The 21,397-nt window shown below is 41.3% G+C and overlaps 1 protein-coding gene across 5 annotated transcripts in view; it reads right to left on the bottom strand.

Annotated features, from left to right (window-relative positions):
• The window catches only part of MTHFS (methenyltetrahydrofolate synthetase), a 209,384-nt gene that overhangs the window by 143,795 nt on the left and 44,192 nt on the right, over positions 1-21,397 (bottom strand). For 3 of the 5 annotated variants that reach the window (XM_001487971.5, XM_005602865.4, XM_023652387.2), the window contains exon 3: positions 16,403-21,300. The exons of the other annotated variants lie outside the window; for them this stretch is intronic. In XM_001487971.5, the coding sequence (XP_001488021.1) occupies positions 21,068-21,300 (233 nt within the window). In that variant the 3' untranslated portion in view covers positions 16,403-21,067. Of the gene's footprint in view, positions 1-16,402; positions 21,301-21,397 lie in introns of those variants that run through there. 5 annotated transcript variants of the gene reach the window in all.

The raw sequence follows: 21,397 nt of genomic DNA, 5'->3' as shown, positions 1-21,397 counted from the left end.
ATTTTACCCTTTCTTCTGCCAATCTTCTCTATGTACATACATAGCAGAAGTACCCACCTTCCCAAAACCTGGGAGTCAGTCTTGGTTCCTCCCTTTCCAGCTTTCGCTCAACCAAACCAGGAGGGTCTGTCAATGCTACCTCCAAAATATGTCTTCAGTATCCATCCTTCTTTTCATGACCACCACTTTGATTCAAGTTGCCCTCGTGTCTTACTGGCATGACTGCAAGGGCCTCCTGACTGATCTCCCACATCCTCTCCTGCCATCCTACCATCCATTTTCCACCAGCAACCAAAGCATGCCACCTCCCTGCTTAACACCTCTCCATGGTTGCCCAATATACTTAGAATACAATCCAAACTGGCCCCATGGCCTTGCATAATCCATTCCCTGCCTCTCTCTCCAACTTCCATGGCCCTAGCCAAACTGGACCAGAACAAACAAAGGTCTTTATCAAGCCATTCCCTTGCCTGGGATGCTCTTAGCATGATGGCATCTTTCCTATCCCTCAGGTCTCAGCTTGAAAGTCATTTCGCGGAGAGGCCTTCTGTGGCCCCTACCTCTCTGTTATTCTCTATTACAGCATCCATTCATAACCATGTGTCTACTGACTTCTTTAATGTGCCTCCCCTACTAGACTGGGAGCTCCAGAAAGGGAGTAATGGTCTCTGCCTTGGTCACTATCATATCCCAGCTAGTGCCTGGCACACAGTAGGTGCTCAATAAATTTTTACTGACTGAATGAAAATATGAGCATTGTTAAATTCTCTTGTTTCAGTCAGGGGCCAGCAGGAGAATATGGCTCCTCTCTCTATTACCCCTAGTTATTCACTAGCAAAAATTGTACTTCCCATTCCAAGGACTTTAGGCTCTATGGTCTAGAGGTCTTAGCTCCAAAGGGAAGAATGCTTCCACCAGGGTACACAACAGTGATTCCACTGATTTGGAAGTTGAGAGTGTCACCTGGTCACTCTGGGCTCCTCTTGTCACTGAATCAACAGGTAAAAGGGGTTTCTGTCCCAGGTAGGATGCTTGATTTTGACTATCAAAGGTAAAATGGGTTGGTACTGCACCATGAGGCAAGGAGGAGCATATGTGGAATATAGGAGATCCTCTTTGGTGCCTCTTAATACTCCTATGTCCTATGATTAAAGTTATTCAGAAAACTACAACACAATTCAGGCAGGACTGCTAATGACTTAGGCCAGTGATCAACAAACGACAGCTCACAGGCCAAACTGGCCCCCCATCTATTTTTGTAAATAAAGTTTTATTGTAAGACAGCAACATCCATTTGTTTATATGTTGTCTATGGCTGCTTTTGCACTGCAACTGCAGAGTGGAGTAACTGAGACAGGGACTGCGTGGCCCCAAAACCTAAATGTTTACTATCTGACCCTTTACCCTTTACAAATAAAGTTTGCCAGTTCCTGACCTAGACCTACAACCTGGGGTGCTTGCTGCGGGCAAAAGAAATACTGAATGAGTAATGGATGAAGGTAGTTACAAAGATAGGTAAGACATGTGACCAGTTGTAGAAATGAGACTATAATATTTATGAATATTTTTTCCTGTTTTGACATAAATGTTTGTATACATAAACCAAATATATTTGGGGTTTTTTCCCTCTATCATCCTCTTATCATCTACTTAAGATGTGTTAATAGCAGTTAACCTTACCTCTGAGTACTTAAGTTACGTATATTAAAGGGAGAATGTGATCAGCTAAGAGAAGACTAAACATTACCCCAAGACAAAAGGGGACTTTATATCCTCTCCTGGGGAAAAGATTAGTGCCCGCTTGGTTGTATATGGTTTGGTTGTATCATGTTACATGAAAGCTCAACCTTTTATTGTCTCCATTTGGGGAGTAAGTATGGTTTAAGGAGATGCACGTAGGTGCCAAGTTGAGAGAAGTGGACCACAGTGACTTTCTAAAGTAATACTTGTTTAGGCTGAACTTCATTTCCTGTAGGTTTCTGGTTAGGACAGGACAAAAGAGAGATTACTGTGGGAGATCTGGGGAGCCGGAGGGAAGCAGCAGTCATTTTGCTCACACACATTCTCATCCATTTTCTGACCGAGCCTGTTGGTGTGATGCAGTAGCCAGGCCTGCAGCTGACTCATCTTCCACGGAATCCTTCTTCATTTTCTCCAACTTTAGGCCAGGTTTGTAGGGTCAGCTCCAGGATGAAGGGCCTTGGCTTCTGCAGAGCACCCACACCATCAACGTTAGAGGCAAAAGAACTACAAAGGTTACAGTCCATTTTCATGGTCTCCAGTTCATACTTGTGGTTCCAGCATGTTCTTGTTCTCCTCTATTTTATATCTATCTTCCCTTCCCTACGGCCTGCCTTGTGAACTTCAAGCTCTAACACCAGATGCAAAACATCAAATTCCTATAACTAACCCTGTAACAGAACCAAACATATCTGTGTACAACCTCCCAGGGGTTCTGCCTCTCTGAACACTGACTGATACACTCAGGATCTACCAAATGCAAGATATGCTTAAAGGGATGGTAGGAGAGAAGTAGACATAAAGCTGTACCTGGAACTCCCATTGTTATAGAAGGCACATGGGCTCAAATTGCTCAAATAAAAGGGAAAAGGGGATAAAGGCCACAATAGGGGCATAAACAATGAGCTCCAGGGGTGTGGAAGTAGCAAAGGCTTTGGAGGCAGCCAGATCTAAATTATAATCCTGGCACCACCACCTACCAGCTACATGACCTTGGTATGTCACCCAGTAGGTGTCTTCATTCCTCCCACATTCCTCTCCAGAAGGGAACTTTAGGGGAAAGATGTTTTTGATGGTGGGAAACATGTCAGGGAAGCTTTCATAGAAAAGGCCGTGATGTTTCAACTGGGCCTTGCAGGAGAGTGGTTCAGCATAGCAATTTTCCATCTTGTGCAGAAGAAGTTAATGCACTTTGGTGGGAAAGAGTGGGAAAAGGTCATTCTGCAAATATTCAAAAGTAATTTCATGAAACAGTGGGCTCTCATTCATCTGCTGTAACAAACTGGCTGGGCGCTGTGGAGTCTTAAGCACTATCCGTTCAGTGAAATTATGACTTCCAGTGGGGATACATCATATTTTTTTGAAGGCTTAAATGAAAAGATATACAGTACACTGTATACATAGGCCTATTATGCTTGGGAAAATCTCAGGGCTAGTTTTGCTGTTTATGTAAGATCAATGATAAATCAACCTGTATAGTCTGTAACTGACTGTTCCATTTGTTCTTTAATGGTCCTCTAATCTCTTGGAAATGAAGGAATTTCACATAAAACAAGCAGTTTGACGAACTTTAATTTTACCCATAATTGGATGATAAAATTAAGTACGTGCGGTAATTAAAAGAATTGTGATAAAAGAGTCAATCTGCAGTTTCATATTGAGCCTCTTCCATAAACCAAGGAGTTCAGTTCAGGGCATGTGTGAACCAAAAAAAGGCCCCGTGGGCAGGAGAGCTATGTTTTTTTTGTTAGAGGAAATTGTATTTATGGAGAAGATATACCACGTCAGCGATGGTTAATATTACCACCTGGGGCCTTGAGATGAGAACATCAGTTTTCAAGATTTGGCTTCGACCTGTTAGTGAGCAGGAAGTTAATGGATTGATTTTTACCTAAGTGAGTTCATCATTCCAGGTTATCTCTAGATTGGTTCATCTGTTATCCATTTTCCATCATTGCCTGTTTTGCATAAATGCAGACTTGCAACTTGCACACAAGTCTGCATGTGTCAAATCTTCGGTTCTGCTCTCCAGTAATACTTGCCATGTCTTCTCCCAGCCTTAAAAAAATCCAGTCTCTCCTCTAACCAAGTTGGGCCCTGCTGGGGAGATTTCTCAAAAAATTAAAAATAGAAATACCATATGATCCAGCTATTCCACTTCTGGGTATTTATCCAAAGAACATGAAATCAACAATTCAAAGAGATTTATGCCCTCCTATGTTCATCACAGCATTATTCACAATAGCAAAGACATGGAAGCAACCCAAGTGCCCATCAACGGATGAATGGATAAAGAAGATGTGGTATTTATATACAATGGAATACTACTCAGCCATTAAAAAGACAAAATTGTGCCATTTGGGACAACATGGATGGGCCTTGAGAGTATTATGCTAAGCGAAATAAGTCAGACAGAGTAAGACAAATGCCATAAGATTTCACTCATATGTGGAAGATAAACACATAGGTAAGAAGAACAGATTAGTGGTCACTAGAGGAGAAGGGAGTGGGAGGAGGGCAAAAGAGTTACTAAAGGGGCACATATGAATGGTGATGGATAAAAACTAGACTACTGGTGGTGAACATGATGCAGTCTATACAGAAGTTGAAATATAATAATGTACACCTAAAATTTACACAATGTTATAAGCCAAAATGACCTCAATAAAATAATTTTTTAAAAAAACATCCCCATGCTGAATATCATTGTGCATAACCCTTTGCAAATAGCTTACATTATTTCAATGAGATAAATTCCTGAAAGTGAAAATGCAGGGTCAAAAGTCATAGAAAATTATAAGATTTTTTGCTACAATTCGCCAAATCATTCTCCAGAAAGACTGAAAAACTTATACTCACACAGCAGTATAGGGGAATTTCCCAGCATCATAGCCAAAACTCAACCTTATTGTTCTGATTAGTTTTTACCACTCACATGGTTTGATTTGCATTTCTTTGATGATATGCGCAGTTAAATATTTCCCATATATTTATGGCTATTTGTGTCTCTTCTTTTATGAATTACCTTTCATGACCTTTTCTCTTTTTCCACTGGGCATATTTCATTGTTTTCTTATTGATTTGGGTAGTATTTACTGAGAAGCCCATGGATTAGGACAATGAGAAACCTCCAAAGTGGGACTCATCTTCCTGAGCCAGAGAGAACTAGGGAACCCAGTCTTGTTAGGTGGCCCAGAGAAAAGCAATTTGACAACTTTGCCGTCCTGTCTGAGCTCCATATCTGCTGAGAGGTGATTCAGGAGAGAGCTGTGGCAAGAAGTGGTGGAGGGAGGGTATGCAAGAAGATACTACAGCCCTTGTTCTGATTCTGGAATAGGAAGAAACAAGAAGAAAGGGGGTAGGGTGAGGAGAAGGAGGAGAGGTGAAAAAGGAGGTGAAAGAGAGAAAACAAGGGGAAGAAGTGAATGCAGGAAAGTCTTATCAGGGAACTCAGCAGGACAGTGGAATATCCACAGGGAGTTGGGATAGGAGCCAACAAGGGTTAAAAAGGGTGTCAGCAGTGAAGTTCAGAACTGCACTCTAGTCCTAGAACTGGTAATTTGGAGGATGACAAGTGGATATACTCAAGCAGACAAAGGGAACTTACATTAGTGGAGGGAGGATGGGAGGTGGCAAGGGCCTCCTACAACTCCTGAGCTACTTACGTATCCTGGGTTCATCCCTGATCCCTAGATTCTGGGTCCCTTTCTATAACATCACTCTGTCTTCTGCACTAAAGCCATTGTAAATTAATGCACTTCTATGAGGCAAATAAATTCCTCTTAGACTGAAAGGCTGGCAAAAGACCAATCATTTTTCATGTCTGATTAAAATGTCTAAGGAAGAAATTGGAAACACTTCAGCAAAGGAAGCTCCCACTCTTGGAGTTGTAGAAAGCAAAATAAATTTGGAGGAGGTAGTAAGAGGCAGTCTGCTGCATTCTCTGCATACCAGAACAAACAGGTTCTTTCCTACCAATAAACATAGAGGTTGGGGGTAGGTAGGGTCACTGGGGTAACTGGAACATGCCTAGACAACCAGAATACAACTGGAATGTGCTTAAGACCTTAGGGAGCCACTTGTCCAATCTTTCTAAAGTATGCCTTGGTTAGAAGTACTTGTTAGACCTACAAAGTACCAGTTTTCTTCCTGGAGTTTCTAATTCAGTATGCCTAGGGTAGGACCAGGAAATCAGCATTTTTAAACAAGGGTCTCAGGTGGTTCTTATCTGGCAAGGAGTTGATTTTGTTCAGCGCTTCTCAAACTAAAATCCCCTGAGGAGATTAGAAAAATAATCCCAAGGAGTTCCATTTCTACAATGGCAGACTAACTTAAACAGAGCAACTCTTTCACAAAGAACAAATAGAAACACTAAACAAAATAATTTTTTTAATTCTGTTTAAAAACATCAGAGAGCTATCAAATGTGGTAAGGTCTTAAGGCACTGAGATCTCAGAGAGAAGGAAATCACAAAGGTAAACCTGATATTTGACACAGCTTTTTGCCTTGAAGGATTTGCTGATCCTTAAGAAAAAACTGTAAGTTGAGAAGTTGCGTTATGTAGAAACTGATCAGCTGAAGAAGCCAAGAGAATTGAGAAACAAAATAGAAACCGGCAACCAAAAGGCTGTGAGGCTAAGCAGAGCTTCTGTAGTCTCAACAAACTGGGGGAGCAAAAATGGGAGCTGAGGGCAACATGGCGACCCTGGTATGTACCTCCAGCTTTCAGATGGGATCTGAAGCCTAGGAATAAGGACTAACCAGAAACAGACCAGTTTTCACAAAAACTAAAGCCTGGTTTCAAAACTGCTCAATCCAAGACTGGATTACAAGGATCTGCCCCTACCTTAATTTCCAAAAGCAAAAGTAAATCCTCTCAGGAGGAAAACAGCATCATTTACAGCTTCAAATTATCTCACATTTTTTCATACACAATATCTGACATTCAATAAACAAATTACAAAGCATTTGAGGAGATGTGAAAGGCCCAAAATCAAGAGAAAAAATAGACATAGAAAGAGATTCAAGGAGATCCCATTTTGGAATTATCACATAGAGGCTTTCCAAATAACTGTGATTAATATGTCCAAGGAAATAAAAGACAAGATGGAGAATTTTAGTAAAGAATTAAAATGTATTTGTAAACTAAAAAATTCTAGAATTGAAGAATATAACTAAAACTAAGAACCCAATAGATGGGCTTAATATCAAATTAGGCACAGCTGAAGAGAGTATTAATGACTTCAAAAATAGGTCAATAGAAAATATCCAGATTGAAAGAATGGAGAGAAAAAAATGGATGGAAGATACTGAGAGGAGGGAAGCACACAAGACAGAACAGGACATGATGAAAAGGCCCAACATATGTGTAATTGGAGTCTTAGAAAGGAAAAAGCAAGTAGGACAGAATTAATTTTCACAGAGATAATGACAGAATTTTCCAAAACTGACAAAACACATCAAACCATAGATTCAACAAGTGTTATAAATGCCAAACAGAATAAATACAAAGAAAACCACATCTGGGTACAACTAGTAAAATTGTAAACAACCAAAATCAAACAGAAAAATCTTTAAAATAATCAAAGCTAAAAATTAAATTTTAATTTATTAATTTATTATTTACTTTCACTATTTATTAATGGTCAATTATATCAGAATCTCTGAAAGTTGGATCAAGACACGGTGGCAGGGTTGGGGGGGAGGTGGTGCTTTTTATAAATGTAGGTTCTAGGGCCCCACCTTTAGAGATTCTGATTTGGTCAACTTGGGCCAAGGCTCATGAATCAGTATTTTCAACAATCCAGTAAGGTGATTCTGACGTTGTAGTTCACAAACCACACTTCCTCAAACCCAGGTCTGTTCTTACCCCCGTATGTAAGAGCTGAGGAAACTGAGGCCCAGGCCAGCTCGAGGTCACACTGTGAGTGGGTGGCAGGGTCATAGTTAGTGTATTGTGCAGTCAAGGGACAATTCTAAGAACAGCTCTTCTAACCTGCTACCTACAGGGTCCTAGTCCATTGTAGGGTGGGTGAGGACCCAAAGGCCTGTAGAGACTCCTGGCCAGAGGAAAGATGGCAGGGAGGGATTGAAAATTCCTGACCACCTCCAGGAGACAGGCACCGTTTGAGGCACTTTTAAAGATTTGCTCTGATTCTAAAAGTGGGCCCAAGGCTATACCATTTATCCAACTTACTGTATTCCAGGGACTGTAGTAAATGCTTTATCCATTATTTCTTTTAACATTTACCACAAGTCTATGGGTAGATATTATTATCATTCCCCTTTTATAAAGAGGCACAGAGAAGTTAAGTAACTTATACAAGGTCACAAAGCTAATAAGTGGGGGAGCCAGGATTTGAAGCCACAAAGCTTGATTTTAGAGTTTATACCTGTAACTCCTATTTTCTTTGGCCTCTACCTAACTACCCTGTCCCCACTCAGCCACCAATTCACACACACTTACCCCACAGGCAGAAAGATGGCTTCTTTAACATCTCCCCTTCTAGACTGTTTTTGATGGTAGAGGAGCTTGATAGAGCAAAAGTGGCACAGGGCCAGGAACTGGAAAACCTGGGTTACAGTCCTATCTCTGCCACCCCATTCTGTGGTTTTATAAAAGTTCCCTCCCTCCTGTGGTAATCAATTTTGTCATCAGGAAAATAGGGATAATAATACCTATCTTAGGATGTTGGCAAGGATTAAACGCCCTTGAAAGCCCATCACTACTCCAAAAGGTGGGCTCCAGGCTGTGGCTGACATGGGAGGGGATGAGTTTAGGTTCTACTGTACTTGGAAAAACCTGGCCACTTTGTCTACAGGGTGCATGGTGCGGCTCACGAGAGCTGTGAGGCTCAGTCTGCAGCAGGCCCCTGGGCTGCTAGCCTGCAGTGTACCGCAGTGTTCATTTCCGCCTGCCCAAGGTGAGCTTGCCCTCACTGTCCACCATCCACACAGCCGACGATTCCCGCATTATTAAATGACTCGCCTGGCTGTACTTGTTTTCTAAAATAGCATGAACAGCCATGCAGTTATCTATAGGTTTTTCAATAAACTTGGAAATCTTATCATCTCATTTTCTGAAATTTCCCTCCTGGTGGCTGATATTGATGGGATTTTTTAAAACTATTATCTAAGCTTTAAAAAAAGACTGATGGATTAGATGGTAGAAATAAAGGCCTTTACAGATGATAAAATACAGGCAGGACTAGTTCTGGGCAAAACTTCAAGCGAATAAAATGAAATATGGAACCCTTCCTCTCTTCTTTTGTCAGCTTCTCTCTCACTCTGGGTGGGCTACACCCACCTTCACCCCTGCATCCTCAAGGATTTTCTAGAGTATTCAGAAATCCTTTATGGTCCCTTGACCCTTAGCAGAACATTCCCATTGTGCTGCTTTCTACTGGGGCTCTCACAATCATGTGACAGAGACGCCTCCTTTGCAAATAGGCTTATCCCCCTGGGATTCACAGTGCAGGAGGCATGAGGAAGAAGAGAGGGGAAAGGTGAGAGAAACAGGGGAGAGGAGTTGGAGGGAGAGAAAGAAAGAAGGATAGAGAGAAGGAAAAGGAAGTAGAGCAAAGGGGGAAAATGGAGGAGGGCATAGGGAGAGGTAGGGGAAGAGACAGAAGGAGAGGGAATGGGGGCGTCTAGTGGTTGGACTATCTGCAGAGAGACTGAAAAGCAAGAAATTTAACCACTTGGTAGATGATGGAAAGGCTCATAAGGAAACCAAGAGAAAATCCAGATTTGGGGGAAGTGGTCAGAGTTCAACAGAACAGAGTAGCTAGCTGAAGACAGGCTGAGTTTTGGGTAACCAGAGAGAAGTAAACCTAAAGAGCCTTCCTGAGCCGACAGAGAAGGCCCAGCTGGCCCAGTCCCTAGTTGGAGCTGATTTCTGCAGACCTGACAAGAGGGGCTGAGCTAAAGTGGCTGCCCTTACCTGGCCCAGGGCTCCCCAGTGGGAAGCCTGGTGAAACCACTACGGTAGCCTCTTCGGCCTTATGATAACAGCCTGGCCTGACAACCACGCATAGTCCCTGAAGGGGAGACCAAGACCCAGCTCCACAGGAAGGAAGCTCTCTCCCCAGCCTTCCCATCTTAGGCCAGGTGACAGCCTCTTCAAATCTGCCACACATCCACTGAAGCCTTTGTGGACTTAGGTACTTGAGAGAACTCAAGCAATCAGGCCCAAACTGAGCTGGTGGGCTCAGGAGAGCTCACTGGGAGGTTTCAGGAAGAGAGCCAGGAGTGCTCGGCTTCTCTGGCACTCTAAATCAAGATGGAGGTGCAGGGCAGTGAAAAGATCGTGGGCTTTAAAATCAGAGAAGACTTCACTCAAATCCTGAGTCACTACTTACTTGGAATATGACCTTGGCCTCAGTTTCATTTACAATGAAATGGGCATAGTGATACCTCATAGACTTGTAAAAAACTGAACATGCTAATATATGTAAATATACAGAAAGTAGCTGTTCGGCACTTCCATTTCCCTGGGTTCATGTGCTCATGTGGAAGGACTTCAGCCAGAGCAACACTTCTGTCCTCTTTCCCCTCCTCCCCTCACTGACTGGTGAGTTTTATAGAAGGAACTGGGAATGCTAGATTCATCCTTCCTTGGTTTCTTTCTTTTGGATCTGAACCTCCCCTAGAAAAAGTACTCTCTGCCACGGGCTGAGCTCCTGCTCCTGCCAGGGAGGCCTGCGCATGTCTGGCTGGTTGTGTTCATGACTGGCTGGAGGAGGAGTACATCTAATGCAGGAGTCAAGCATTAGGCATCTGTACATCTGAGCCACAACCTCCAACCCATTATTAACAAAGCTGATACTTGACGCACTCTCCATCTGAACCCTGGGTCTGTCTCTCAGGTGGTTCTGAACTAAGAGGAGGAGGAGGGTAACGTTTGGTGGCTCCTGGTACACAGAAAGTACTCCTTCAAAGCCTGCTACATACTCATTCCCCAGAGACAGGGTCCTTCCACCAAAACTAGCCGAACTTCTGTTGAGTCTCGACCTACCTGAAGGGACACTGATTCTCCTATATGAAGCAAACAAAGCAAGCAAGAACCATCAGCAAACCAGTTTTCCACTCCAGTTATGCATCCTGATGAGCCTTGGAGAAAATATCTAGGGTTTTATTTCCACTGCCTCTGCGCCAGGGTGTGGATGCCATCCTGTTCTTTGGCAATGTGGCAATGTGAGCCACAGCATCCTCTGCTTAGAGCTCCAGTCCTCAGCCAGCACATTCAATTTCTTCCTCCAAGAAAACTTCACATACTATGATCCAGAAAACATCTTTGTTTCTCCTTTTTGTCCACTACTCCAGGTAGTTCTGCTGGAGCTGGAATCACAGTGCCCTGCTTCCTGACTTGAAATGAGCCCATCAGATGCTCCCTTCCAGGAATTTGAATACTGAGCAGAGATGCCCTGGCAGCACCCTAAAGGATTTACAAGTTTCTGACACTAAGATCCCCAGGGTTGCCCTGTTTTCCGTCCTTCCCAAGGGACTATATTTACTACTTTCTTCAATTCTGTGAACTCCCAGTATCCTTCTGTGGTAGGTCAGGTTCCTCAGGAAACAGTGAGCTAGAGATTCATGTGCAGAAAGTTTATTGAGGTGTGCTCTCAGGAACATGCTTTTAGGGGAGGGAAATAAACAGGATGGGCAGAGAGAGAATTGGAACTGAAATGCAGTTGTGCATTGCACACAGGTCTCAGCCAGTCCCATGGGAGATGTGGCTGGGATGGCCCTTCAGAGGTGGCCTGTCTTGAAACCAGGGGATCAGGCCTTTGTAACTCCACAATGACCAGGCATTGGGTGTAGGCTGCCACCAAAAAGGGGCCGTAACCTTGGGAAAGATGACTCCCTTCAGCCAAGGGCAATTCCAGGGGAGGGCCTCAGCTCTGAGCTGCCAGCAGCCAACATCCTAGCAGCTGGAGGAAAACATGCCTCAGTCCAAAAGGGGGATCAGGTGGCACATCACAGCACCCACTGCTGCTTCCAATATAGTTTTTTTCTTAAGTTCAGTCTTTGCTTGAAGCAAAGAACCACAGCTGATGTACTCAGACACAAAGTAATCTCAGACAACAGACTTTGATTTACCTCCCTGCTTTTGGAAAGCCTTCTTCAACAACATCTAAATCAAGGTCTATTTGTCCACCATACATCACCCCCATTCAAAAACCAGAGCAAGAACAAGAACTCATATCAACAGGAATGCCATGCTAACCACTGTGGAGTACTGCTTTGGCAATCAGTCTGTGCCTCTTAGATTCCATTTACAATAACCATGTGTAAAAGGATGTTAGATGGAACTTTCTCCTTTTGTCTGGAGTTTTTGCAGTCACCAAAGCAGGCACAATAGATGACAGATACCCCACATTCTAAAAAGAAGTGACAGACATGATGATTTAGCATGGGTCCCCTGAAAAGCAGACCCTACGACAAGGAATTGCATGCAGAAAAGTGTACTTCAAGAAGCGACCCAAGAAACAGGAGTGGAGGACTGGGAAGAGGGAAATGGAGGAGGGAAAGCTAATCCAAGGGGAAATTATAGGGCTGATCACAACCATGGGCACTGAGGTTCAATGCTACTAGCTTGGTGATCCTCTGAGGAGCAATGTAGAATACACCTCAGAATTGTCTTCCCAAAGGTTGAAAGAGGAGAGAACCTAGCTATTGGCTCCTGAGCTGAACTGGTCGAGCGCTGCCCCTTGGGGTGTTAATACCCTCGTACTTCCAGGTTTGCAAACACACCAGATGACTGAGAGGGTTCTTGCAAGGGTCTTACCCAGACATGACCTTCCAGGGTGGAAAGTCTCGCAGATGAGGAGAGATGTTGCCTTCACCTGCATGCAGCCAGTGTGCCATAGGAATGGCTGGAGGAAAAGAGTAGTCTGAGAGGATGTAGGTGCAGCACAGGAGGTGTCCAACACATGCATCCATGCAGGATTTACCAACAGATACCCAACATGGTTCTTCAACTAGCCACCATCATCATTCATCTCCAGGCTGCTTTAGAAAAGACAAGAGATTGAAGTAAGGAAATTTGTAGGTATGGAGAATACTGCATCATTTTCCTTCCTTCGCTAAGATTCAGGAGGACAAAAGCTGAGCAGAGGCTGTCAGGGGTCAGCTGGAGGGTCATACAGTGCATACAGTCCCAGCAGAGGCTCTTTCAAAAAACCCACAAAGCACCTCTATGAAAAACAGCCAGTGTCTGGGCATTTGGCATGTAGAAGGTACTGATGCTCACGTTACAGCACCAACTCAGGCCAGCTTTGCCCTTTTCCTTAATTATAGAATTTGCCAGAAGAAAGGATGTGGGGCAAGGAAAGTGAAATACACCAAGACCTCTTCCCAATTCCAACCTGGGAGACAAGGGGGCAAGGAAGAAAGAAACAAGCATAGAGTTGGATGACAGAGTGAAATTTTGATGTAAGATTGATACTGAACTTTTTGAAAATGTAAGTTTTTATATCTGAAAGGTGGCCAAAAAACTAGAGAATCTGCCCAATACATATTCCTGAACAGGAAGGGGAGATCCAAAATATCTAAAGAAAAAGAATAGTGCTATTTCCTGATTGTTCTTACCTAGGTTTCAGAGTCATAACTGAAAATGAATGCAGCCTCTGTTCCTCACCAGATGTTAGCACCTGGTAAACCAGAAAACATATGGGCCCAGAGGACACATCTGGGACTTGCTGTATCCCTGCAGAATGCTCCTGGCTTAAGGGCCTATCCCTCTTCTACCCTATGTAGTTTTGGTATCAGAGGTCAGTTCCACCAGGTGAAACCTATTGCACCTGCAGACAACTGGATATGATTTTAATGGCTGGCAAGAAGGGAATTCCAATTTAAGCTGAACTGCCCCATGTCTGTCTCTGATATTTGCATATTCCCATATTAGCTTTATTTCTGTATGTCAGATTTTAGATCCCTATAGAAGTGTTCCTATAACTTTAGCATGCATAAGAACCCTCTGGGGTATTTGTTTAAAATGCAAATTTCCAGTTCCCTACCCCCAGAGAGTCTGATTTAGTAGGTGGTCCATAGAAACAGCTTGAAAAATAGTGCTCTAGGAAACAGTGCTTTCCAAGAGAACTTTCTGTGATAACGGAAATGTTTTACCTCTGGGCTATCCAATTCAGCAAGCACTTAAAGTGTTAACTATTGTGACCAAGCAGGTGAATTTTAAATTTTATTTAATTTTAATCAATTTAAATTTAAATAGTCACATGAGACTAGGGCTATCACATTGGACAACATAGCTTAGAATGTTGCTACTCAAAGTGCGCAGCAAAGCAACAGCATCAGCAGCATCATCACCTGGAATTTTGTTAGAAATGCAGAATTGTCAGGTCCCACTCTAGACCAGAATCAGAATCTAGAATCAGAATCTGGATTCTAAAAAGATCCCCAGGTGATCTGTATGTTGATACTCACTTTCCAGAACATTTTAGTGCCTCATTAAGATCTCCTATTCCTGAACCACCCACTAATCTGTTAACCCACCTCTCTAGTTACAGACTAATTCTAACACTGAATTGTATAATCTAGTTCTTCCCTAGAATACTGAATTCTGATAGAAATAGCATTATTGGTCTGGAAGGAATAAGAGGAGTGTGTGTGTGTGTGTGTGTGTGTGTGTGTGTCTTGAGAGAAAGAAACAGAAATATAAAGGGAGGTTGTAGCCAAGTTGGAAAGGGTCCTATATGGAAGCTAAGGGTTTGCACCTTATTCTTCGGGCAACACAGAACCATCAAAAGCTGTTATGCAAGCAAGTGACATAAGTAATAGTTTATGACAATAATGCAAAGAAGTATAGCAGATGGTCTAGAGAAGATGGCCACGCAGATAACTCATCTCCATGGTCCTTTGGTTCTTATATTAAGTATAATTACAGGGAGTAGCACTTGCTATCTTATCTTATCCTAAGATTGGAGGAATAAGAAAAATTTAGGACTTACAGCAATGTATCTATTCTATAGCATCAACATCCACAAGTATCCCAACCCAGATCTTCAGAATAATATAGTATTCTTTATCTCTAACCTTGGGAGGAAATAACAAACACTTTTTGCATGTAAATCCTGAAGATATTCTCTCTCAGCGATAAACGAAATGTTCACCATTTACAGTAGTGAAATCTTTGGGATCTGACTCGCCATTGAAACAGCTGTTTGCTTTGAAAGTATACTTTTAAAATATATCATTTAAAGACTAAAAGTACAAACAAGATATTCACAGGACACATGACAATCAAAACAATGAAACACAATGGATTTTCCTTCAGATGTCTTGTTCATTGGTATTCATGTGGTCTGTTGTCACAACAAGCCACAAATATCAAAGCGAAAAACAGCTACAACTGGTGGTAGGAAGAGGGATAAAATACAAAGAGGAGAAATGGGAGATTTAAAAAGTTTTTCTAGTCTTTCATGTAGCCCAGAAATCCTTTGATGTACCTAAAGGGTGGATCCTGGTTAGCTAGAGGAAATCTGAAAGGAAAAGTGCTAAAAGAAAGGGATCTGTTATTTCCTAGGTGATAGGGTTCTTTAAGCTACGTAAAGAAGTTATTCCTTCTATTCAAATATTGTGGGCAACATAACAGACCCAACCAGAGCACTCAGACATAAGACTAGGAAACTAGAGACTGGTTGGGACACGGGCGACCAGAAAGATGAAGGGACCACAGGGAGGCCAGCACCAGCAAGAGGCTGGACACATATACATGGTCTGTAGGAGCCAAAGGAGAGGAGGTGTTGATGAAGTCAGTGGCCCTGCAGCTCAGGCACAGTCTCTTAGTGAAGGGACCAGTGAACCTAACCCTCTACCCATCCAGCTAGGACTACAAGTCCTTAGCGCAGTGGTTTCCAAACAGGTAACACACCCCAGGGAGAAGGCAAGGTGATACACTGGGGTTTGGGAAGAAGAAACTAAAATCTCTATTTATATTTACTTTTTATCTTTAAAAGATAAGAAATTAAGTCTTGCTAAAAGTTAAAATAAAGATTGACACCGCCCCTTACTCCATCTGCACATCAGAAGGTCCCATGACAGGTCAGTACGAACCTGTGCTGGGGCAAAATAGCTGTTGGATAATGTGGGAGAGTGTGTTTAGCTGCTTTCAGCATATTGAGACGTACTGTGGTTTTTATACATTTCGAGGCACATGGATTTACCTATTATACTATGTAGTTTTTACTAAACCAACCCCCCAAAATGGATAAGTGGCTTAAAAAGATTCTTGCAAAGAAACAGCCAAGCAAAGATAATTCTAATAATACAAGCACAAGTAAGCAACAATAGCTGATACTTTTGTTCCTGGTAACAGCTATTCATCAGCCATAAAACAAGGAAAATACAGTAAGATTTGCCAAGAACGAGCATAAAAAATTTGAAGTTATCACAAAAATATTTTGAAGTAGGGATATGTGCTCACCATGATTAATGATGAATCTTGCTCTTCACATGCACAATGAAAAGTGTGAAGCCTTCACAATCAGCAGAAGCTACAGATCCAGAAGATGAAGACAAACCTCCATAATGTTATCAGTAATATTTAATATCATAAAATACTAACTCTAATATATCTTAAATGTTTACTAAATATAATCATAAATGCTTATAAGTCTTTAATAGCAAAAAACCAAAAGCAGTATACCATTTAGAAAACATTTATTCTTCCTGCCATGGAAATATGCATGATATACTTGTGAAACAATTTAGGGAAAAAAATGTGATGCATCTTTTTGGTGAGGAAGTACCACCAGATAACATGTAGAAAACACTGACAAAAATCTCAAGAAATAAGTACAGGAATAAATTTTTCAGGGTAGGAGGTTGGATAAAAGGACAGATGTTTCCAACATGTTCCAGTTTACAGTATCACTACAACAAGAAAGATATTAGAGATATTAAAGTAGTGGAGGAGATATATACTTCAAAATTAATTGACTTTAAAAAAAGTTGTTTTTGGACAAACTATTTAATTCTAACCCCTAATGGAATGGAAATTGACTGGAATTTTTTAAAAGGGGGAGGAGGGTGGATTCCATGCTAAAGGACTCAGCAATAATATCGTTACATAATTTACAGACAAGAAATGCACCACATGCTGAGGGTAGCACTGAACTTTAAAAAATTAAAACCTTTAAGATATAGAAGAATATTTACAGTATTTTATAATATGATAGGATGTATCCATGAGAAACATTTTGATCCACCTAAATTTCTCTGATTATGTCAAGATAAAACACTTTTTAAAAAGCCATTAAGTTTATAGGTGAGTTTTGCACATATTTTTCACACAAAGGTGAGTGTCCAAATTTTCTGACCTTTCTGAGATTATAAATAGCCACCAGCAAATTGCTACCTAAGCAAGTATTTCCAAAAACAAATATACTTAATTTGTATCTTTAGGGTAAAAGTCATGTTTCCTCAGTAAGACAGAAAGGAACTTCTTTCAGAAAGAGACTTGTGATGTGCAGAGAGCAGACTGAAAATGGTTATTTGGAAATGTTTTCATCACTATATGATTATGCTGCCAAAAACTACACAGGACACCTATAAACACTTTCATATCTGCACAACTAAAATACTTGAAAGCAGAATTTTTCTAACTTGGTTTCTCTTTCAAGGAGTTTAATAAGGTTTGAACCCATTTGTTAACAAAGTAACTGTGTAACATCTTCCGATTAATGTGCAAGAATGAATGATTCACATCAAGAAAACGGATATTTACTAGCCTGATTTCAATTTTAAAAACTTTACAAAATTGGTAGATAGAATTGAAAACTTTAGTAAATGTAGTACTGCTTTCATTTGGATCTGCTTATCTCTAGAAGGTAGCTTTTTCAGCTATAATTATAAGCCCTTAAAAGCAAATATTGAAATAAACTTGAATTAGAATCAGACTTTTGAATCATTCAAAAGAGGTTAAAGCAAGGTTTTCAAAAACAATACATTTTAAAAAATCTCCATCACATTGCTTTCTCCTTTGAAAATTAAGTAGATTATAAATTATAGAAAACATATTCTGGCTCTCTAGGGCTGCAGGATACATAATGTCCTGTACCTGAGGCCAACGCTGCCAGGATGCTCGGGGGAAGTGGCTCTGTTCTCATCTTTCAATAAAACTGTTGGTCTAACTCAAAAAAAGAAAAGAAAATACATTGTTTCAATTACCTCATCCTTTTCCTTTTTGTGTATATTTTCAAATGTGTATAAGATATTATTATTTAGAAAGAAGTTTACTTATTTTTAAAGATATAAACAAACATCTATTTGGGGTGGGTGCTCACAGGGATTAGAGACTTCCCTTAAAGGGCAGAGGGACTGTGACTGCCTGGGCAAAGGCGGGAAGATGACCACAAAGATGCAAAGAAGGAAAGCATCAACAAGGCCAGGTAGCACAGATAATGCAACACACACATACGGACTGGCCAAGGAAGGCAATGCAACTGCAGTAATGGAACACCTATTCTAGAATAATCCAATCCTGAGACAATGCTGAAAGGACACAGAATCTCAGCAGCAAATAGCAACCAACATATAAACCAGCAAGTGCAAAACACAGGGCAACAAGCACACTGGTTCATTCCTTCATTAAGAACTTAGTGGCTATTTATTTTGTTCTAGGGACTCTGGTAGATAACGGAGTAAACCATAAATTTGGCAGAGACTTTGCCTTTGAGGAGGTCACAGCCAAGTGGAAGAAATAAGCAGGTAAACATATGAATAAATTGCAATGTGATTAACTCAATCTCAATGATCTCTGAAAGAAAAAAGAACAGGGACCAGGAACTGAGCTTCTACATCAAGCCACCCATGCCTAGACATATTTATTGATCTCCGAGTAGGACTTTGTGATTAAATGTGCACTGTTCTTATTGATATCTGTTAGATGGACTAGAACTTCACATAGTTTACTTTCTACACAGTTCTTTAGAATAGGCAGCAATCATTGACATATCTTGGGGCTCCGATATATTTCCAATTCCCCAATACTAAGAATTGTTTCTGTTCAGATCTAGTTGCCATTTCTCGTCTACCTGAATAATCCCCTCACTTGAGACCCTCATGATGCTGGCTGGCTTCCTGGGGTCAAGGCCTTGTCCTCAGCCTCTGCTTATGACCCAATTAGAGTTACAGTATCATCATCACCTGCATCATTAGGGCTTTATCTCCTTTTCCAATACCCTCTGCACAATGACCACTGCTCACTACTGGTCATTAGGAAATGGCCTTCTTTCCAGGTGAGAGACCTTGTAGCCCTCTGACTTTCTTCAGTCTCAGCACCCTGGGTCTTCTTGCCAGTTGACTGTATTCTGTCTGCACTTGAGGAGCTGGGGAGTGATTTTTAAATGCTCTCCTTTGGTAAAATAACAGATCGGTTTCAATGGTGCTTCAGTTTCCCAACCTGCAGCAGCTCAGGAATTCTCCTGTTTAACCATTTCAGACCAAGAGTCATGCCAGCTATACCAACATTCACCTTAACCTTATGGTTGAAGTAACCCTTAACAACATTTCTAACCTGTACAGTCATACAATTTTATAACTTGCAGACATCCTGTTTCCCTGCCATTTCTCACTGCTCATATTATATTGTGAAAGTTTAATTTTAGCACGAGTGACATTTTTTAAGTGTTTTTGCTTTTGTGCATAAAACATCAAATCATATGCTATTATCCAAAGAATTTGGATTTGTGCTTCAAAGAAACACTTCTGAATGTATTCAATTAACTCATTCAAAAAAAATTTCAAACACCCACTCTATGTCTCGGTGTCTACTAAGCGTTAGAAATATAAAAATTATCCCTGCTCTTTGGGAGCTCACAGTCTGGTGAAGGCGACAGACATGATAATCAATAATTGATATGCAGGACCATATAACAAAGAGGACAATGGCCAGGGCTATTCAAACAAGTGAAGGAACACTGACTCTGCTTGGCAACGGAGAGGAAGACTTTACAGAAGACACGGCACTGGAGCGGAGTCTTGAAGGATAAACAGGAGTTTTCCAGATGAACAAGAGAGGAGACGGCATTGCAATCAGAGGAAAAAGCATGCTTACAAGGTGCAAAGAGCAGAAGCAGCCCGCAATGCTCAAGAAACTATGCGTACGCTTGTATAAGTGGTGCAGAAGAATACGGGAGTGGGGAGAGAAGAGGCCAGAAAAAGACAGATGGCAGACCTCGCTTAAGGGACTTTACACAAGAGAAGGCATGTCACCATTACCCAGGAGGCTCTGAACAGCTACTGAAAGATTCCAATCAGGGTGCTTTACAATCAGCTTCATGTTTTATAAGACCACTTTGACTGTAGTTTGAGAAGTTAATTGGAGAGGTCCAGACTGAGGGCAGGGAAGCCAGGGATGAGGCTCTTGCCCAGTTCAGCTTAGAAATGCTAAGATCCTTGGTAAAAGGAATGACAGGAAGACGGAGAGGAGAGAACAGAGGTAAGAGGTTTTTCAGAGGTAAAATCAACAGGACCTGGTGACAGGCTAGACATGGGGTTTGAGCGAGAGAGCAGCATCGAGGAAGACTCCTGCATATCTGGTTATAACTAAATCTTCCCCCACAAAATTACCACTCTCTAGCTGTGATGCCATCTGCCAACTTTCAGCCCAAAGCAGATTTCATTTCCAAAGCAGAAACCACAAATAAACAAAAATAATTTCTAACTTACAGGAAAGCAGATCTCAAACTCATAAGTAACTGACATACAGAACAGCAGAGATGGGAACCAAACACTGGAATTGAAGTATTTAAATCATAAAAACATTTCAGTCAATTAACCACCAAAAGCTATAAAGTGTCAGACATAAAATTTCAGGGTGAGTAAACGAAGTCATGATGAAGTGGTATAACATTCTTGGGGAACTATGTACGCAAAGCAAACACCAACAAATCAACTAATAATTGCTGAGTCTTCACACACTTGCCAGAGACTGAACAGGCATATGACAGGACTTAATGAAATAGTGTCCAAATCCGATAAGTTTACCTTCTCTCACACTCCGAGTTAGAGCCCAGTTCTTCATAAATATTTAACTTAAATTTCAAAACAGAAAGATCAACTTGTCACGTTAATACCAGGAAGTTAACATGAAAATCATATAGTGATTGCCTCCATTTTAATTAATATTCTACTATTTACACTTCTATTGATTTTTAAAGATAGTTTTATGTTAGGTATTTTATAATTATATTAAAAACAATGCAGTCCATATTCACATTAGAGAGCAATTTCAACTAATTTTTGACAACGGAAAATACACATTTTCCATACAAAACACTGATTATTTGGCTGCAGTCATCAGGACTTAAGATGCTGAAGAGTCTTCATAAAGGACTTCATCCACCTTCATGTCATTTTCGTCCACTGGGACCTGGACACAAATTTGTTCTTTGAAAGCCAAGGCCAGGGTGTAGGGCTTCACTTCCTGGTGCTGCAGACAGCGCTTCAGGTAGGTGTCATAGTAGCCCTTGCCCCTCCCCAACCGGTTGCCATGCTTATCAAACCCAAGACCTGGCATGAGGATGAGATCAAGTCCCCCTGCAGAAAAAAGGAAGAAATTTACAAGGGTTAATGGTTTCTGAAAGAGACTGATGAGTCTGGGATCTGGTTTCTGTTTTTTAATAACATCTATTCT

The sequence above is a fragment of the Equus caballus genome, chromosome 1 (assembly GCF_041296265.1).
Source record: "Equus caballus isolate H_3958 breed thoroughbred chromosome 1, TB-T2T, whole genome shotgun sequence".
Lineage (NCBI taxonomy): Eukaryota > Metazoa > Chordata > Mammalia > Perissodactyla > Equidae > Equus > Equus caballus.
This window is presented reverse-complemented; position numbering and strand designations above follow the sequence as displayed.